Source organism: Pristis pectinata, chromosome 11 (genome assembly GCF_009764475.1).
Source record: "Pristis pectinata isolate sPriPec2 chromosome 11, sPriPec2.1.pri, whole genome shotgun sequence".
Lineage (NCBI taxonomy): Eukaryota > Metazoa > Chordata > Chondrichthyes > Rhinopristiformes > Pristidae > Pristis > Pristis pectinata.
In genome coordinates this window covers 29204196-29221201 of record NC_067415.1, presented here as the reverse complement: position 1 = coordinate 29221201, position 17006 = coordinate 29204196, and the positions used below count along the sequence as shown (strand labels likewise).

The 17006-nt window shown below is 40.4% G+C and overlaps 1 protein-coding gene across 1 annotated transcript in view; it reads right to left on the bottom strand.

The window, feature by feature from the left end:
* sacs (sacsin molecular chaperone) overlaps positions 1 to 14927 on the bottom strand; it is a 76375-nt gene extending 61448 nt beyond the window's left edge. Inside the window, exons 1-2 of the mRNA XM_052026372.1 lie at positions 14692 to 14927; positions 623 to 989 (exon numbers count right to left, since the gene is read on the bottom strand). Of these exons, the coding sequence (XP_051882332.1) occupies positions 623 to 645 (23 nt within the window). The 5' untranslated portion in view covers positions 646 to 989; positions 14692 to 14927. The remainder of the gene's footprint in view (positions 1 to 622; positions 990 to 14691) is intronic.
* Between the last annotated feature and the right edge of the window lie 2079 nt (positions 14928 to 17006).

Here is a 17006-nt window from a genome sequence, read left to right as displayed (position 1 = left end):
CAGTGCACATTATTTGCTGCTCTGGATGAGGCATCCTTTATAAGGGGGCGACCAAACACTAGCAAGGCCAAGCTTCTGGTCGCTTGTTACTTTAATTCTCCTTCTCACTTTTAATCTGACTTCCCTATATTCAGTCTCCGGCACCTTTTCATTGAAGGTCAACACAAGCTTAAGAGACAGCCTCTTATCAGTACAGCCTACCCACTCAACACCACTCCAGTTGGCAGCCCTTCCCTTTTGACCTTCACTCCACACCCACTTTTTCCTCAGAATCTTAGCTTTTCCAACGGTCATTGATCAGAAATATTAACTGTTTCCTAAGGGGCCTGTTTCTGCGCTGCACGTCTCTGTGACATTCTTCCCTTCTCCACACATCCTGTCTGACCCGGTGGGCATTCCCTAAAATTCTGAACTTTAATACTAACCACAAAGCAGAGTTTGAATCGTATCCGCAAGCAAAACTTCCATTCCCCACCTCCACCCCCGTCAAACATACACACTTCCCGCCACCATTCATGGAAAAGGCTAGTCAGTTTCATTAATGTGAATGAAACCGACCAGTGTTTAGTCCGGGTTTCATAATGAAATTAATGGAGAAGTGTGAAGGGTGTACTGTCAATACCTGGCCCCCAGCCGGTTTTCCATTGCTTCCCTCTAGCTTTGCCGCCAGCAGCCTGGACAACTCATGGATCCGATTCGCTGCAACGCCACCCGTACAAAGCCGGCAGTCTCAGCCATTCAGAAGTACCGTTATGTCCCGAACCTTTCGCTGATCCTGCTGTCCTCTCAAAGTCCAAGAAAAACTCTGCTCGTGTAAACCATTCGCCTTTTCGATTACAATTTGTTGTACTTCTTCTTCCCCAGGAAGTTTTTTCTCCCCCAATCACAAGAACTTTCGGGTCTGCTTTCCCGCTTCTTATTTGTTTTAAATGAAACTTATATTTGGGCTCTTGTTTCGACCACTCGTGCCCCGCACTGATCCATCTCCCCTGTAAGAGAATAAAAAGGAAATCATTAGAAGTCAAGGGTCAGTCACTTCCTGCTACAGTTATGGATACAGCAGATCTGAATGTGTTACCAATTATAAATTGCTTGGATTCGACTCCGCTGAGGAACGTATTACTCAGCGCTTGCACTTTGCATGCTGGTAGTTGTAGTCTCCTGATGCCCATCCGAAACCATTGCAACGTCACGTTCCGTGGGCCCAATGTTCCACCTACCACCAGTTTAGACTGACAGTTCCCCATATCCTTTAAATCATGATAGCTCAAAATTAGAGGCTTCCAGTGTTGTTTTGCAGTTTTACTAAACTTTACTGAAAAAAATGAACTTTGGAGTACTGACTAAATTTTTTTTAAACAAAGGGAATGATTTTAAGATCAGACTTTAAAACACTAGAACTGAGAAATTTCATTTCATGACTTTCTGCCTCCAACTGCCCAAAACACACACGAATGCCACAACATGCCATTTTGTGTACTGTACTGGTATCTTGCACACCAATTAGATAGTAAAAATACTTCTCTTTACCCAAGTGAATACTCCACTACTGTCAGTAGTTATAATTGGCAAACAAAGGCATTTTAAAAAATCCTTTTTATTTGAATTGGCCCCATAGTTTTTCCCTCTGAGGTCCTGGCAGCAGTGTTTTCAAGCTAGATCTGTAATTCCTGAAAGTACCAGAGAAACCCTGGAAAACAAACAATTCTGGTGACCTGATGCAATATTACTGTATGTCCATGAGGTTTATCCGCAAACTGAATTACCACCCCCCACCCAGACTAAAAATCAAATCACTTTTGAAGATATTTATGCTTTCATTATTTTCAAAATCTCTGATTTGGTGTCTAAAACGCAGATATTGGCTGCCACTGTTATGTTTTTAAGGGTTTTTCCTTGTTTTTTCCATCAAACAGCTTCAGTTTTTGGTAGTGGAAGTAGATTTCTTTTATAATAAAATATTTCAATTTTTTTCTCCTTTATTAACTATCATACGTGATTAGTAATTGGGAGTATTGTGATCTTAAGTATGAATTAACACAACGTATTCAGTAGTATTTTTACTCTCTTTTTTGATGCATATATTCTGTATTTTTTTCATGGATTTAATAAAAATATTGTAAAAGAAAAGAAGATATTTATGCTGAGAACAATACCTAATAAAATTTTTAAATCACTGTATATAACTTGTATTCAATGACACACAATGGGGAAAACACTGACCTTGCCTCTGGTGTTCCACAAGTAAAAAAATGTAACAAAGAAATCCATATGCTACATGTTACTACCAGCTATTGTTAGAGTAAACATACAGGGGGTGGGGAGCTGGGGAAAGAAGAAATTTGCATTCAAGCACTGAGAAAACCTACAATAAAATCACAAGACAGTAAACAACTTAGCTGCTTCAATTTTTTGGCACTCCAATATGCTTTAATATTATGGTGATTTTAAAATAAAATATGCAAATGTATCTGCCTGACCAACAAATGACTATTTAATGCTGAATCAAATCTCATGATCTAAACAATGTGCAAACATTACAAATTATATTTGAAAAGTTAACTCGGCAATCAGTATATTAAATCTGCACACAAATCTGTAATTTAACATTGATAGATAATCAAATCTGTTGGGATACATCTAAAAGGTTAGTAACTTGAATGCTGTATTTTGTTTTCCACTGATAAACATTAATTATGGATTATCTCTGTCAAAAATAAGAATTTGACCCTGATCATTTTCAAAGAGTGGCTCCAATGCAATTGCTATAGATCCTTGATTCATTGTTGCAGGACACCATCCTGAAATTGGGCACTAAAATTCTACTGTGAGCTGGGACTCAACACTATTGAGAACTTCCCATGATATATATGTACTGTGTGTCTAATCTCCACTGCACCATTAGTGGAATAAAACTTAATTAAATTTCTAGTGGGAGAAATGGGAATGAGGGGTAAAATAATTGGCAGAAATGCAACCTGCATTCTAATAGTTGTGCATTCCTAACAACCAAATCAAGAATGGTGTTAGCTAGCTACTTGCCACGTTAGTCAAAGTGATTCTGAAGAAAAGAAATAATAAAAATAAGCAAGCTTAACAAAAAATGGTTTGTGTTTTAGTAATTTTATATTTGGAAAAAAATCAGTGTAACCATTTCTCAAGACTTAAAAAAGGTGTATTTTTTTCTTTAAATGTTCCCATTATTTTTCGCAAGACTTAAGGAAAACACTCCACAGTCAATCTTGTCACATGGTCTACCTCAGCCATGCACAAAATGTATAGAGTCATAGGTGAATATGGTACAGAAAATGGTACTTTGGCCACCATATGTGTGCTGACTATCAAGTGCCAACCTACACTAATCACATATTTCCTCTTGCTTCCTCATAACTCTGCCCACCCCAAATTCTCTTGCTACCACCCCCCTCCCCCACACAGCCAATGTACAGTAGCCAATTAACCTACCAACTAGCACATCTTTGGCACCTAGGGGAAACCTGAAAATCCCACACAAACAGCACCCATGGTCAAGATCAAACCAGGTCTCTGATGTTATGATGCAGCAGTGTGAACCATTGTGCCACCATACATATATATAAACTTGATCTGGGAACGAAACTACACTTCACTTTCTCTATTTAAAACCAGCACACAAAATATAATTCCCTATTTTTAAAAACATATTCACACCATAGAAATTGAATTCCTCCAGCATAAAAGACATGCTGGTGATGTTTTGCTGGTGGTGCTGGTGATGATGACTTTTTTTTGTTGAATGTATAATTACGTGCACTGGGCTTTAAAAGTGTCAAGTTCATTTTATCTGGAGTTTATAATACATTATACTCAAAGCACAACTATAAGCTATATACATTCTACTCAAAGTACGACTCAAGTATATTGGCTACATTTTGTCCACCAGACAAATGAAATATTTTAAACATTCTCTTTTGCTTAATTTTGTTAGCAACAGTATTCAAGATGGGCAAGAAACTGTGGTAAAGTAAAATATATGAATAGACTCATAGTTAAATACAAACCACTTACACGTACATGCACATTGTTTGTAATCTTCAACCAAACATCATTACTTTGAATACTGAATTTAATATCAAAATTCTGTCTGTAAAATATGCATCTTGTATCAAGTAAACTCAAAACACTGAGATTATTGGGTATGGACATACTTAAATTGCTTCTATACCCATATTTGCTGATATTAAAAGAACCATAATTCGGACACTTCAACAATGCAGCTCAGGCTCACTTTGGGTAAATTCATCCACTATCTTTATTCAAATGTGCATATTGGTACCTGCAGTCTTACACATAACCCACGGCACTATTCAAAGAGCAGACAAGTTGCATAATGTATGGACAAACATCTACCTCTTAGCTAAAATCGCCAAAAGATTATTTCAGCATTTATCTTGTTTCCATTGCTTGACCTTGCAGTGTGAAAATTGGCTGCCACATTTTCCTACAGTAATCACATGAGTTAAAAGCCGGGTTAAGAGGCAAAAGAAGGTCATGAAAGGCAGGAGGCAGAGCGGCAGCAGGAAGCTTAAAGAGGAGCCTTTCTGATTAGCTAATAGAGCTCTTTGGGAAAGCATTTCTTATTGGCTAATTGTGAGACACATCAGCCAGTAAAAGGAACGCAGGCTCTTGCAGAGTGGCCATAGTGAGACTGGGCCAGTGTTTGAGTGGTAAGTAAAGAGTCTTTGGTGAGCAGAGATGCAGGTAAAGTTCCTTCATTTTCCTTTTTCGTCTTAGAGCATTCAGACGGCAGTGGTATGCTCCTCCTGCAGGATGTGGGAGCTCAGGGAGACTTCCAGTGTCCCTGATGACTTCACCTGTGGGAAGTGTGTCCAGCTGCAGGTCCTGGCTGACTGCGTGTGAAGAAGCTGCAGTTGGACACACTTCCCACAGGTGCTGAATCATAGATATGGGTTTTAGTGAGGTGGTCACACCCAAGTTACAGGCAGAATGTAATTGGATGACCACCAAGAAGGAAAATGGAGTAGGCAGATAGTAAGATATCTTTATTGGTCACATGTACACCGAAACACATGGTGGAATGCATCTTTTTGCATACAGTGTTCTGGGGGCAGCCCGCAAGTGTCACCATGCTTCCGGTGCCAACGTAGCATACCCACAACTTCCTAACCTGTACATCTTTGGAATGTGGGAGGAAACCCACACGGCCATGGGGAGAATGTACAAACTCCTTACAGACAGCGTCAGGAATTGAACCTGGGTTGCTGGCGCTGTAACAGCATTATGCTAACTGCTACACTACCGCGCCTGCCCTATATATAGTACATATACACTACAGATAGTGCAGAATTCCCAAAGAAAAACTTGGGAACTGTAGGCCAGTAAGTCAAACATCTATGGTAGGTAGGTTACTGGGGAGGATCTGAGGGATAAGATATACAAACATCTAGAAAGATGGGGATGGATTTGTGCATGGGAGATCATGTCTTACAAACTTGATTGAGCTTTTTGATGAGGTGACCAAGAAAGTTGATGAGGGCAGGGTGGCAGATGTGGTTAATATGGACTTCAGTAAGCCAAAGGTTCTGGCTAATTGGATACACAATTGGCTTGATGGTAGAAAGCAGAGGGTGATGGTGGAAGGTTGTTTCTTGGACTGGAGGCCCATGACTAGCGGTGTGCCTCAAGGGTCGGTGCTGGACCCATTGTTGTTTGTCATCTATATCAATGATTTGGATGAGAATGTACAAGGCATGGTTAGTACATTTCCAGATGACACTAAAATAGGTGGTATAGTGGACAATGAAGAAGGTCATCAAAAATTACAGGGGGATCTTGATCAGCTGAGTAAGTGGGCTGAGGAATGGCAAATGGAGTTTAATTCGGATAAGTGTGTGGTGTTGCATTTTAGAAAGTCAAATCCAGATAGGACTTTCACATGAACGGCAGGGCCCTGGGGAGTGTTGTAGAACAGAGGGACCTTGGAGTACAAGTACATGGTTCACTGAAAGTGGAGTCACAGGTAGACAGGGTGGTGAAGAAGAGTTTTGGCATGCTGGCCTTCATAAGTCAGGGTATTGAGTATAAAAGTTGGGAGATCATGGTGCAGTTGTACAGGACGCTGGTGAGGCTGCACTTGGAGTACTGTTTCAGTTTTGGTCTCCCTGTTGTAGGAAAGATGTTATTAAACTGGAAAGAGTGCAGAAAAGACTTACAAGCATGCTGCCAGGACTTGAGGGTCTGAATTATAGGGAGAAGTTGAACAGCCTACAACTTTATTCCTAAGAGCATAGGAGACTGAGGTGTGATCTTATAAAAGTGCATAAAATCATGAGGGGCATAGATAGGGTAATTGCACTCAGTCTTTTTCCTGGAGTAGGGGAATCAAGACTAGAGGGCATTGACTTACGGTGAGAGGGGAAAGATTTAAAAGGGCCAAATGCTGGCAAATGGGACTAGCTTAGATGGGGCAAAATGGTCGGCATGGACCAGTTAGACCAAAGGGTCTGTTTCTGTGCTGTATAACTCTATGCCAGTTTAATCTATTCAGTAGCAAGTGCACAAAAAATGTTATTGCTAAAATGTGTCAACTTGAACACAGAGTCTGAGCCATTTTCCACTTAATTGTCCAACCTGTCAGCTGGAGAGAGAAACTGGACTTCAACAGCCAACAAACAGGATACTTCTAGAACAGACCAAACATTGGTGGATAAACTGACAGGTATCCATCTGCACTGTTCTTTCATAGAACGAGATTGAAATGGCCCTGGAGCATAAGTGGTATGAAGTCACAAGCATTTAATGTGTTCATCCATAGAATAATTGGCCAAATGCATAGATCATCAAACTCAGGCATTTGAGACCATGATGCCACTTTCATGGTACCCCAGCCTTGACTGTTGTGCACTCCAGGCATCTGCAGCAAAAAGAACAAGTGGTTCATTTCTAGGAAGAGACAAAGAAAAGAAAAAAGGGACCCAGATCAAAGAACATTCATTCCATTTCTCACCAGTTGTTTCCCTCCCTGACCCATCTTGTATCTGGATAGCCAGGTCTAATTCTGCATTAGACTTCAAACCTTATTAATGCACAAGAATGAATGCAAGATAGAATTGGCCCAGGAATCCTGCATGTAAGTCTTCTTGTGGTAACAGGCCAGCTGTACATTGATGGCCAAAGTTTCTCTCCAGTTGAGAAGAGACACACCATGAGAAACCAATTAAAGCCACAAACCTGAGTGTTCACTCATTCTGATGGGTCTCACTGGTGAAAACACTCCTATAATTAGCTAAACTGGAAAAGATGGTATCATTTTCCTCTCGCCTTTGTATTCAGCCAACTGCTGTAGGATCATCCCTGGCCTCATGCAGGACGTTGCAATGTAATTGAGGGCAGTAGATACTTTCAAAACCAATGGCAAATTATGACTGCCATGTCAAACAGGCAGGTCTTATTCCAAAACGCTGCTGATATCTGCCAACACTAACGTGATACTCGTACTCTGTGACCTGTAATCTGACATATCAAGGAAGCTTGATCTAGGCCTGTGCTTCCTGATGCAACCACCTGGAAGCTGTAGTTACATAAGGAGCAGTCTGCCACTGTAGACAGAGGTCTTTGTTTGAACATGGTGGTCCTCCTCAGGATCACAGTATTGCAACAGTCTGCACACTCATGTGCCACCACATGCATTTTCCTAGAAATTCCTTCTGAAATGGCAATTGATAGAATGGTGTTAATTTTAAATATTGATCAAAGATACAAAGGGAAATGGGGAAGAATCTGAGTCAAGCTCACAGATGTGCCCATGATCTCATTAAATCGCAAAAAATATTGAGGGATTCAAAGGCTTCCTTCTGTCATTGTTTTTCAGAATCTAAGCAAAATCCTGTGGTACAAAGAAACTAACACTGTCAGTTGCTGCTCTAGGCTCTGACATGGCCATAATATTCCAAGATTTAACATCTCTTGCATATTTGCTTTGTGTTCGCTTGCATCATACGACATGGAGTTGCTGGCATTTCAGACTCGAGTATTTATCTCATAAGCAAACCACACTGACTTGTCTGGCTAAAGGAGGACAGTGACTTACTTGTGCTGTGAGGGAGATAGCAGAATTGTATGACTAATTTTACTCTTGGTTAATACTTTTATTCTCAGGGAGCTCATCGCATACACATTCATCCTTTGCTGTAAAATTAAGATTTTATCATGCATGTTTACAAAATTGACAAACAAAGAAGACCTCATCCATGTAAAGCCGCATAACCTTCAAATTCTGGTTCATTTTGTACTGTGTGCATGAAGTGTAAAATCAAATGCTAAATACAATCACCACATGCATTCATGCATATGAAACTGGCTTCCATGCACATGATGTGTCCATCCATGGAGTTGTTAGATGTGCATTTATTTCAACTGATGTCACCACTGTGCATCTCTTGCACCATAGAAGTGGGATTCATGATGAAGAAATAGCATTGGTCTTGACCAAGAAAACAGAAGGATGAACGCCAGCTTAAACTTTACTTAATGGCATGTTAAGTAACCACCACAGTGCATGGAGTGAGGCCTGACCATTTGACCATTTACCAGAACACCAACCTCTGCTGATGTTATGTCACATCATGCATTGAAGAAGTAGAGTACCTATTACTCAGGTCCACCCTGCAACTCAGTGATAGATTCTCCAATTCAGCCCATTAATTGTGACAACTGTTTCCATTGTGAACCACAGGCTTAAAAGCTCCCATGACAGCATCCAACTGCATGCCATACATTTATGCTGCTTCTTGTATGGCGTCTCCCAATATTACATGCAGTTCTGTGTATGAATGTTCTGAAGGCCCAGGATTTATGTCACTTACTTTCTCATGTCATCATGCAAGAAACTCCTTCCCCTACAGTGCTTTAAGAAACTGGGGCAGATCTCCTATATGGAGACTGTTTCAGTGCTTCTCTATGCTGCAATTTCATGTCATATGACTTGCTTTTTCCCAACAGTATTCATAGAATTACTCAAATGAGCTGTAGTTGGTCAAGCTTCACTGACAGAAAAGCTAACACTACCTGTCCAGATGATGTCCAGTGTGGTGACTATATCTGCCTTTCTTGTTGTTTATGTCCAACTAACCCAACCACTTAATATGTCAACTTGAACAAATTCCACTATGTTTCCATCTGCATCAGTGAACTGCTTCTAACATGCCTCTTGGATTTAAAAGCATATGCACTTTTAAACCTCATCATCTTGGTGTCATACAGATCAAAGCTGTTTACTTGGCAATGCTACCAGAATTGCAAAACCATCTGGAACATAAACAAATATTTCCAAAATCTCATCAGCTATAACATTCATGTCTATTTACATGAGAGTTCAGATACCTTGATGCATGATCAACTTTTATCAAAATGAATCAGTTCCTTGATTAACTTCTGGACAAGCGCAAGCCCTGCTAATCTATGCCAACATTTAAATTTTGCTCTTTCCCCCCTCCCCACTATACGTCATGATTAAAGTGACAGAATATACACTATAGGATGTGTTTGCACATCATTAGAATTTATACATCTGTGTGTAGGCAGACGTAGTGAACACCAAATGCTACATCAGAAAGAGAGAGAGAGAAAAACAAATCTAGAAACAGTGAGAATATATGCCATTTCTGTTGGATTACCAAACCACTTACGTAGGAACCAATTTAAAAAAAATCAAAGTATAGGACAATAGCACCAATGTAAATCAAATGGATGTCCTTCAGTAATATTAAAGGTTAAAAATTTTAGAGGAAACCACAAGGAGTGAGCAAAATATTGGCTGTCATAAAAGGATTGTATTTCATGTTCATACCAAGTTTCCCTCTAGCCATATAAAGGTGCAAAGCCAAATAAATGTTTTCAAGCACACTCAAGTAGGGGTAATTTTTAAGTGCGAGACCCATTTCACATTCCTTTCAGAATCAGATTTACCATCACAGGCACATGACGTGAAATTTGTTGTTTTGCCGCAGCAGTATGGTGCAAAGACATAAAAATCTATAAATTACCAAAATAAATAAATAATGCGAAACAAAAGGGAATAACAAGGTAGTATTCATGGGTTCATGGAGTGTTCAGAAATCTGATAGTAGAGGGGAAAAAGCTGTTTCTGAATCGTTGAGTTGGGTCTTCAGGCTCCTGTACCTCCTCCCCAATGGTAGTAACGAGAAGAGGGCACGTCCCAGATGGTGAGGGTACTTAATGATGGATGCCTTTCAGGATTTCCCAAAGCACTTTATAGCCATTGATGTATTTTTAAACTGCTGTAAAGTAGAAAGTCATCAGCCAAATCATCAGTACAAGTTGCCAGCACTATCTGTGCTCCAACTGTATGCCAACTAGATGGTGGAGTAGCCAAGAGAGCAGCTGTTCTTTGTTTCAATGGAAAAAGATTAAAGCATCCTGGGTACAGTGGGATCCAAGTATCTTATATGTGAAACACAAGTTGGTATGCTGGTACAGCAAGTAATTAGGAAGGTAAATATATTGTTGCCCTTTATTGTTAGGGCAATGGACTATAAAAGTAGAGAACTCTTGGCACAAGTGTATATGGCATTGGTGAGACCCCAGTTGAAGTACTGCTTATAGTTTTGTTCTCCTTATTTAAGAAATATACTTACATTGCAGACAGTTCAGAGAAGGTTCACTAAGTTGATTCTTGGACTGAATGGTGTTGTCCTTTGAGAAAGGGTTGAGCCTGTACTCATTGAGTGAGGGATCCTATTGAAACATACATGAGGGGACGTGAGAGTGCAGATATAGAGATAATACTTTCTCTTATAGGGGAATTTAGAATTGGGGGGATGGTTTCAGAATAAAGTGCTTTCCATTTTAGATGGATGAGGAGGAATTTCATCTCATAAGGCTGTGAATCTCTGGAATTCTCTCCTCCAGAAAGATGTGGAGACCATCACTGAATTATTTCAAAGGTGAGACCTTTTTAGGCAACATTTAGGCACCATGCATGAAAACAGATGATGCTAAGATCAAATAAGTCATGACCATACTGAATGATGGACCAAGTTTGAGAGGCCTTATAGCCTACTATATCCTGCACCTATTTCCTATGTTCTTGGTTGACCTCCAGCAGTAACTTAAAGGGATGTAGCAAAATATCAGAATGAATTGTAGGTTTCCAATGACTGAAAATTTTGCAGCATCTGTACTAAAAAGGATTTTAATGCTCAAGACACAAAGGCTATTGTTGTAAAAAAAAAAATGTGTGCCACAGCAGCTTTCAACTTTTCTCTATAGCAACTTGGGATTATGTACACTATTGCTGGAAATGGTCACCTCCACACATGTACTGCTCCTGGACTGTATGGGTTGATACAAAAATTATGCCAGGTGCTTAACAAATAAAAGGTTAAGTGAGGTACACGGATGTTGATCTTTGCACAAAGTATGCTGTAATGATGGGTAGAGGATGATAGGAAAGGTGGTCCAATCCAAGCTGGATCAATTTATGGAACACCTGGATGTGTGTTGTGAAAGGCTGAAATTAAATGGTCGTTTTTCATTTGCAGTTACCTTTTGGAATAAATGAATTAGGTTATAAGAATGACAATATGAAGATCATATGTACAAATGCATAGTAGGCAGAAGTGAAGATTAGCAACAAGAATGGAGATACATTTAAATGTTTTCCAAAAATACATTAATGTGCAAGGAAAAATACCTTCTCTATTCACTTAGAGTTAAGTCATGTATGTCAATGCATTTCAGGATAAATATTTAAACAGACCCAGCAGAAGTCAATGGGTGAAGAAATAAAATTGACTGTGTAATTTACCTGCCAACTTAAATCTCAACCTGGCTTCCTAATCAGACAACAAAGGCACCTTTCAGCAGAAACTAGTGGGATACTTTTAGATCAAAGTCCAATAAGGTATTTGAGGCCTGAGCTAGGAAGCTTCTGTACCCCTCTGGCCAGGGAGGTTATATGGAAAGAGGACAATGTCCCAAAGAATCTGAATAAGCTGTCTGGTACCAAGGACAGGTGTTTCTCCATAACCTGCAAGTTGAGTCCAAGTTTTCCTGCCTTGACTCCCTAACTGCAGTGTAATAAGATCTTCTCAGAGCCCCTCCTGGAAAACTACCTATTCGATCACGAGCTTTTTTGTTGGTCCCAGCCAGCAACCAGTCACTTAAACATCCACTACTGCCCACTGGCCAACTATTACTTCCTGCCCACTGTACACAGCCATCTGACTAACCTATGCAGGCAAAAATCTGGGAGTTAATATCAGGTCAGGGTTTATGCTCATTCAAACACAATTTTACACAAAGCATCATAAGGAGATATTATGACAGATAATCAGAACTTTATCAACGAGAAGGTTTTAAGGAGCATCCCAAAAGAGGAAAGTGGTAGAGAGATGGAGAGGTTGGGTCCTTTCAGCTGAATGAGGTAAATGGAAGGCAGCAGAATTGCACAAGTGCACATGTCTTTAAGGCTTATGGAGCTGTGTGACTTTACAGACAGGGAGATTAAAGCGATGGAGAATTTTGTAAACAAGGATAAGAAGTTTAAAATTAATTGTCCTGCTGTGCACCAATGTAGGTCAACAAGCATTGGGGTACAGGACAAAGACTTGGTGCAAAGTGTACATGGGTAGCAGAGTTTTGGATGAACTCAAGTTTAGAGGATGGAAAGTGGGAAGCCAGCCAGAAGTGGATTTAAATAATCAAGTCTAGATTTCACAAAAGCACAGTCAAGCAAATATTAAGGAGATGGAAAAGATGATCTCAGCAATGGCATGGATTGGTTCTCAGAAGCTTATCTCAAGTGTACATACAAAACTAAGGATGCAATCATTCTGATTCAACCAGACAATTCCTGGTCAGTGGGATTGAGTCAACAGCCAGGAAAGAGGGTTTGTTGTAATGACCAAGGATAATGTAAAACTTCCACTCATGATGCAAGGCTTTGCCCATCACATAGCTAGCTACGTGAATTGGCATTAGCCAGCAGTAATTGCTGGTATAGAGTCAGGGTCACATAGCATAGAAAAGGGCTCCAAGGTATGGTTACAGCTGATTTCTCTTTCCATTTGACAATAGTTTTGATGAGGTAAGAGCTTTGTTTTTCAGGAATGCTGTAAACAATGTGTACATACTTAACTGGAGTATTGCACAACTATCCAAACTAAAGCTGCAATGAGTGCAGAGATTCTCTTCACTTGTTCAACTGTGCATGGATAACTGGCATAAAAGTGCAGTTCTGCACATGAAGTAGACATATAATTACAAACCTGATGCACTTGTGTCAGAGCTCCCAAATGAACTGCTGCATTCTCCAAACCTTTGGCAACAACTAAAGGATTTCAGCTTGCTGATGTTTCTTGCTAGTGTTTGACCATGTGTTCACTTTTCAGAGAATTAACATCAGAGAGAAAAATATACCAGTAAGAATCTCTGCCATTGCTCCAGTTTCTCTTCATTTCTTTTAAATTGAGACATTTTGATTTACATCTGAGCAATAGGCATTTTAGTTCTTTTCAGACATGGGCAGCAAACAAAGCAAAATGTGGACCACATCTCATACAATTATTATTGCAAAGTGTTTTAGCCATTAAACCACTCAAAATTAAACCATTTAATCCAAGTGTGAAGGGGAAACAACTGTTCATTTCAGTTGTGGCTTTTTTAAAGTTAGTTAGCAAATGTTTATAAATCTCATTTTCCTCTATCCCATGAGGGCACAGTGGGTTTCCTGAGTTTACTCCCACTAAGTTCTGAGCTCCAGTTTTTCAAGCGACCTCCAATTCCATTAGCTTTTGAACCAACAACAGGCACTGCAAAGCAGCAAATTAGTGCATGAAGGGGTTTTAAAGTGAACCAATACAGCGATAGATAACAAGATTTTGTTATTTACGGAACATTATGTTCTTTGTGCAGACATCACTACGGAGACTTTTGCTGCTACAATTTGCTAAAATAGAGTAATTAGCAAAATCAGAGGTAGTTTTTCAACTGTAATTTCTTAGTTCCATTTAATGGTATATATTGCTATTTTCAGATTATTCAAAAGGAAACCATGATTTTGTCCCATTCAAATTATTAAATAAAATACTTGCACTTGGTCAAGGTCGGTTTCATTGATTTGCTTACAACCTGATAGAAACAAATCAGGACCCTCTACTTTCAATAAAGCCAAAGTTATTTATTATTAAAATAGGAAGAAAATCTATAATTTGCGATTCGTTACAGGCAGCGCTTCTCAATAGAACACCATCTATCAGCTAACATTTACACCCATGCCTCAAGTACACTGCACCACCTCGATGTCAGACCTTTTCATCGGGGTTGCCTGCAGTTTACTGCTGCGCATTACAGCTGTTATGGGAAGCTGTGTGACCCACCCCCACCGCCACACCCACACCCACAGCTGGGGGAACCATCTGGAGAAGCCCAAGCAAGAATCCAGTTTCAGGCCATGCTGGTGAAGCCGCAGAGGTTGGAGCCCACGACGAGGAGACAATGAAACTGCCTCTCTGCTGCCTCCGTGCACCGGCTGGCACTGCGGGGAGATTATCAGATCCATTGCTACCTCATTTTACAGATTGTCCCGATGGATACAATTATTGTTTAAAACACAAATCTCCCTTTCCTAGTGCTGCCCATTCATTCAGCGGGCGATGTTTAAATACTTACACTATTAGCTCCAAAGTCTTTGTCCTCTGTGGTATCTGTAACTGCCTCTTCCTTTAATCTCAAATAATGAAGTGATGATACAATTCAGATCTGTACAGCGGGAGGACTAAGGTAACGGTGCTGTGGCAGCCCTCGACGGCATGCAATCATGTCTCTGTGAAATCAGTCGGTGGAAGCCCTGCTCATGCCGCAGCCGAGGCTCCACACACATTCCACACGTCCACTGCAGTAACACTGGCCCGCCGCTCACCACCACCAACGTACCGCACTGCGCACGCGTTTGGCTCATTTAAAGGGTCACCGACCTTCATGACAGAGTCAACACTCTCCTGAACATCGACAGAAATCGCTGGCGAATGAAAATAGTTGTGTCCGTTAATTTGAAAGCAACTTTTTTTTTTACATAGAAATTCTCGGACCCTTTAAGTCTATCACATCACTGGTGAAATCTGGAGAGCGAGATATTTCTTACCTGTAAAGTTTCCACCTGTGCGGCACCTTTCACTGCTTCACACTGTCCCATCGCGCTTTCGACTGTAGGCTCCGGATCAGTGTTCAAAGCACAGCAGGCAATTTGCATCCTCCTTCACCAAGAGCAGTGTAAAAATGACTTGGTGTTGACTGGGAGATAAAGATTGGCAAGGACACCTTGAATAACTCCCTTGCTCTTCTTCAGGTTGGTGCCGTGGGCAGTATCTTCAGTAGCTAGTATCATCTGAAGGACAGCACCCCCGACAGTGAAGTAGTCTCGATTGTACTGCACTGAGGTGACAACCTAGATGTTTGCACCCAAATTTCTGGAGTGATGAACTTAAATCCACAACTTTCTAACTCTGTAACGAAGTTCTTACAAGATGACCCACGACAGACAGTTGCAATTTAACTGATCAGTCCACACCTATTAGCATTAATTCTAATTATTATTGCATTTGTTCATTGACTAACATATTTAAATATGGAAACTTTCAATGGTATGTATTGGACTGAGAATTTGGGCAGCGTTTGCACCTGGCTCATGTAAGCTCAACTTTCCTTTTGTTTTGATAAATTGTATGAGATTCATAGGAGGCATCCATTTGTTAAAACTAGTATTTCATGGACTTATAATTAATTAGTTGCAAAAAGAGGGCTTTCTTACCCTACATTTTGCTTCATCATTGCTATGCTTCAAGCATCTGCTCTCCTGATTGCAAACTAACTTTCTGACTTGTGCCCACCTCCCTCACTTATAACTCCTCTGCCACAGAACCTAAGAATAAAAAAAATAGAATTAGACACAGATCATTCACTTCCTCATGCCTACTTTCATTCAATAAGATCACAGCTGATCAGTTAGCTCAACAACAGTTTCCTGCACTTACCCCATATCCCTTGATTCCCTTAATATATAAGAATCCATCAATTTCAGTGACTGAGCCCCCACAACCCTCTTGGGTAGAATTCCAGAGATTCACTATCCAATACTTATTTTGAGACAGTGAGCCCTGGTTCTAGATGCCACATGTCTCCTCTGTTTTTGATCAAAGCAACATATGTGGAGGACAGTGTCTATTTTCTACTTTTCGGCAAATGCCTCTAGGTTTGGTTATGTCAGGTCTCGAACAAATGCTAAGTACTCCAGCTTGGCTGGGGTTTGGATTAGCTGTGGTCAGTGGCCGTGGGGTTTGGATTAATGTGTTACCTGAGGTGAACTCTACATCACTGTATCTGCTTGGTCAAATGCAAAAATACAAGCTCCTGAAAAATAAAAAAAAACTAAATTTATGATCATATGCCACACAATTATCAATCAAGTACCTCTGTGCATTCGCTTTGTGCTTACCATCTAAGTGGCTTTGCTTCCTATTACTTCTTCACAATGCTACCATAGTGGCTGTAGCATGGCAGATGGAGAGATGCCTGGTTGTGAGAGGAGACTATAAGTGCATCAGAAGGATTACAATGCCCTGAGGCACACTGGCCCCAGTTATGAACATGGCATCTTGGTCAGAGTGGCAGCATTCTGGGTTGGTCAACAGGAAACAGCAAGAACACTGAGTGGCAGCCTTGGAGAGGACAAATTCTGTCATCCTGAGCATGAACAATATGTTTCTGGTCCGTGGAAACACAGCCACTTCCCAATGGCAAGATGCTAACAATTGGCAGGACATTATTGTGGCCGTGTCTCAGATACAGATAATGCCCCTATTTTGGCTTCTGTGGTAGACACACAACCAATCGACAGTGTGGTTATCTCTGGAAGGATGCTGTTGTCACTGGGAATGACTGAGCAGAATGAGGATAACATAAGTGCATTCCACTCAAGGTACATGTTA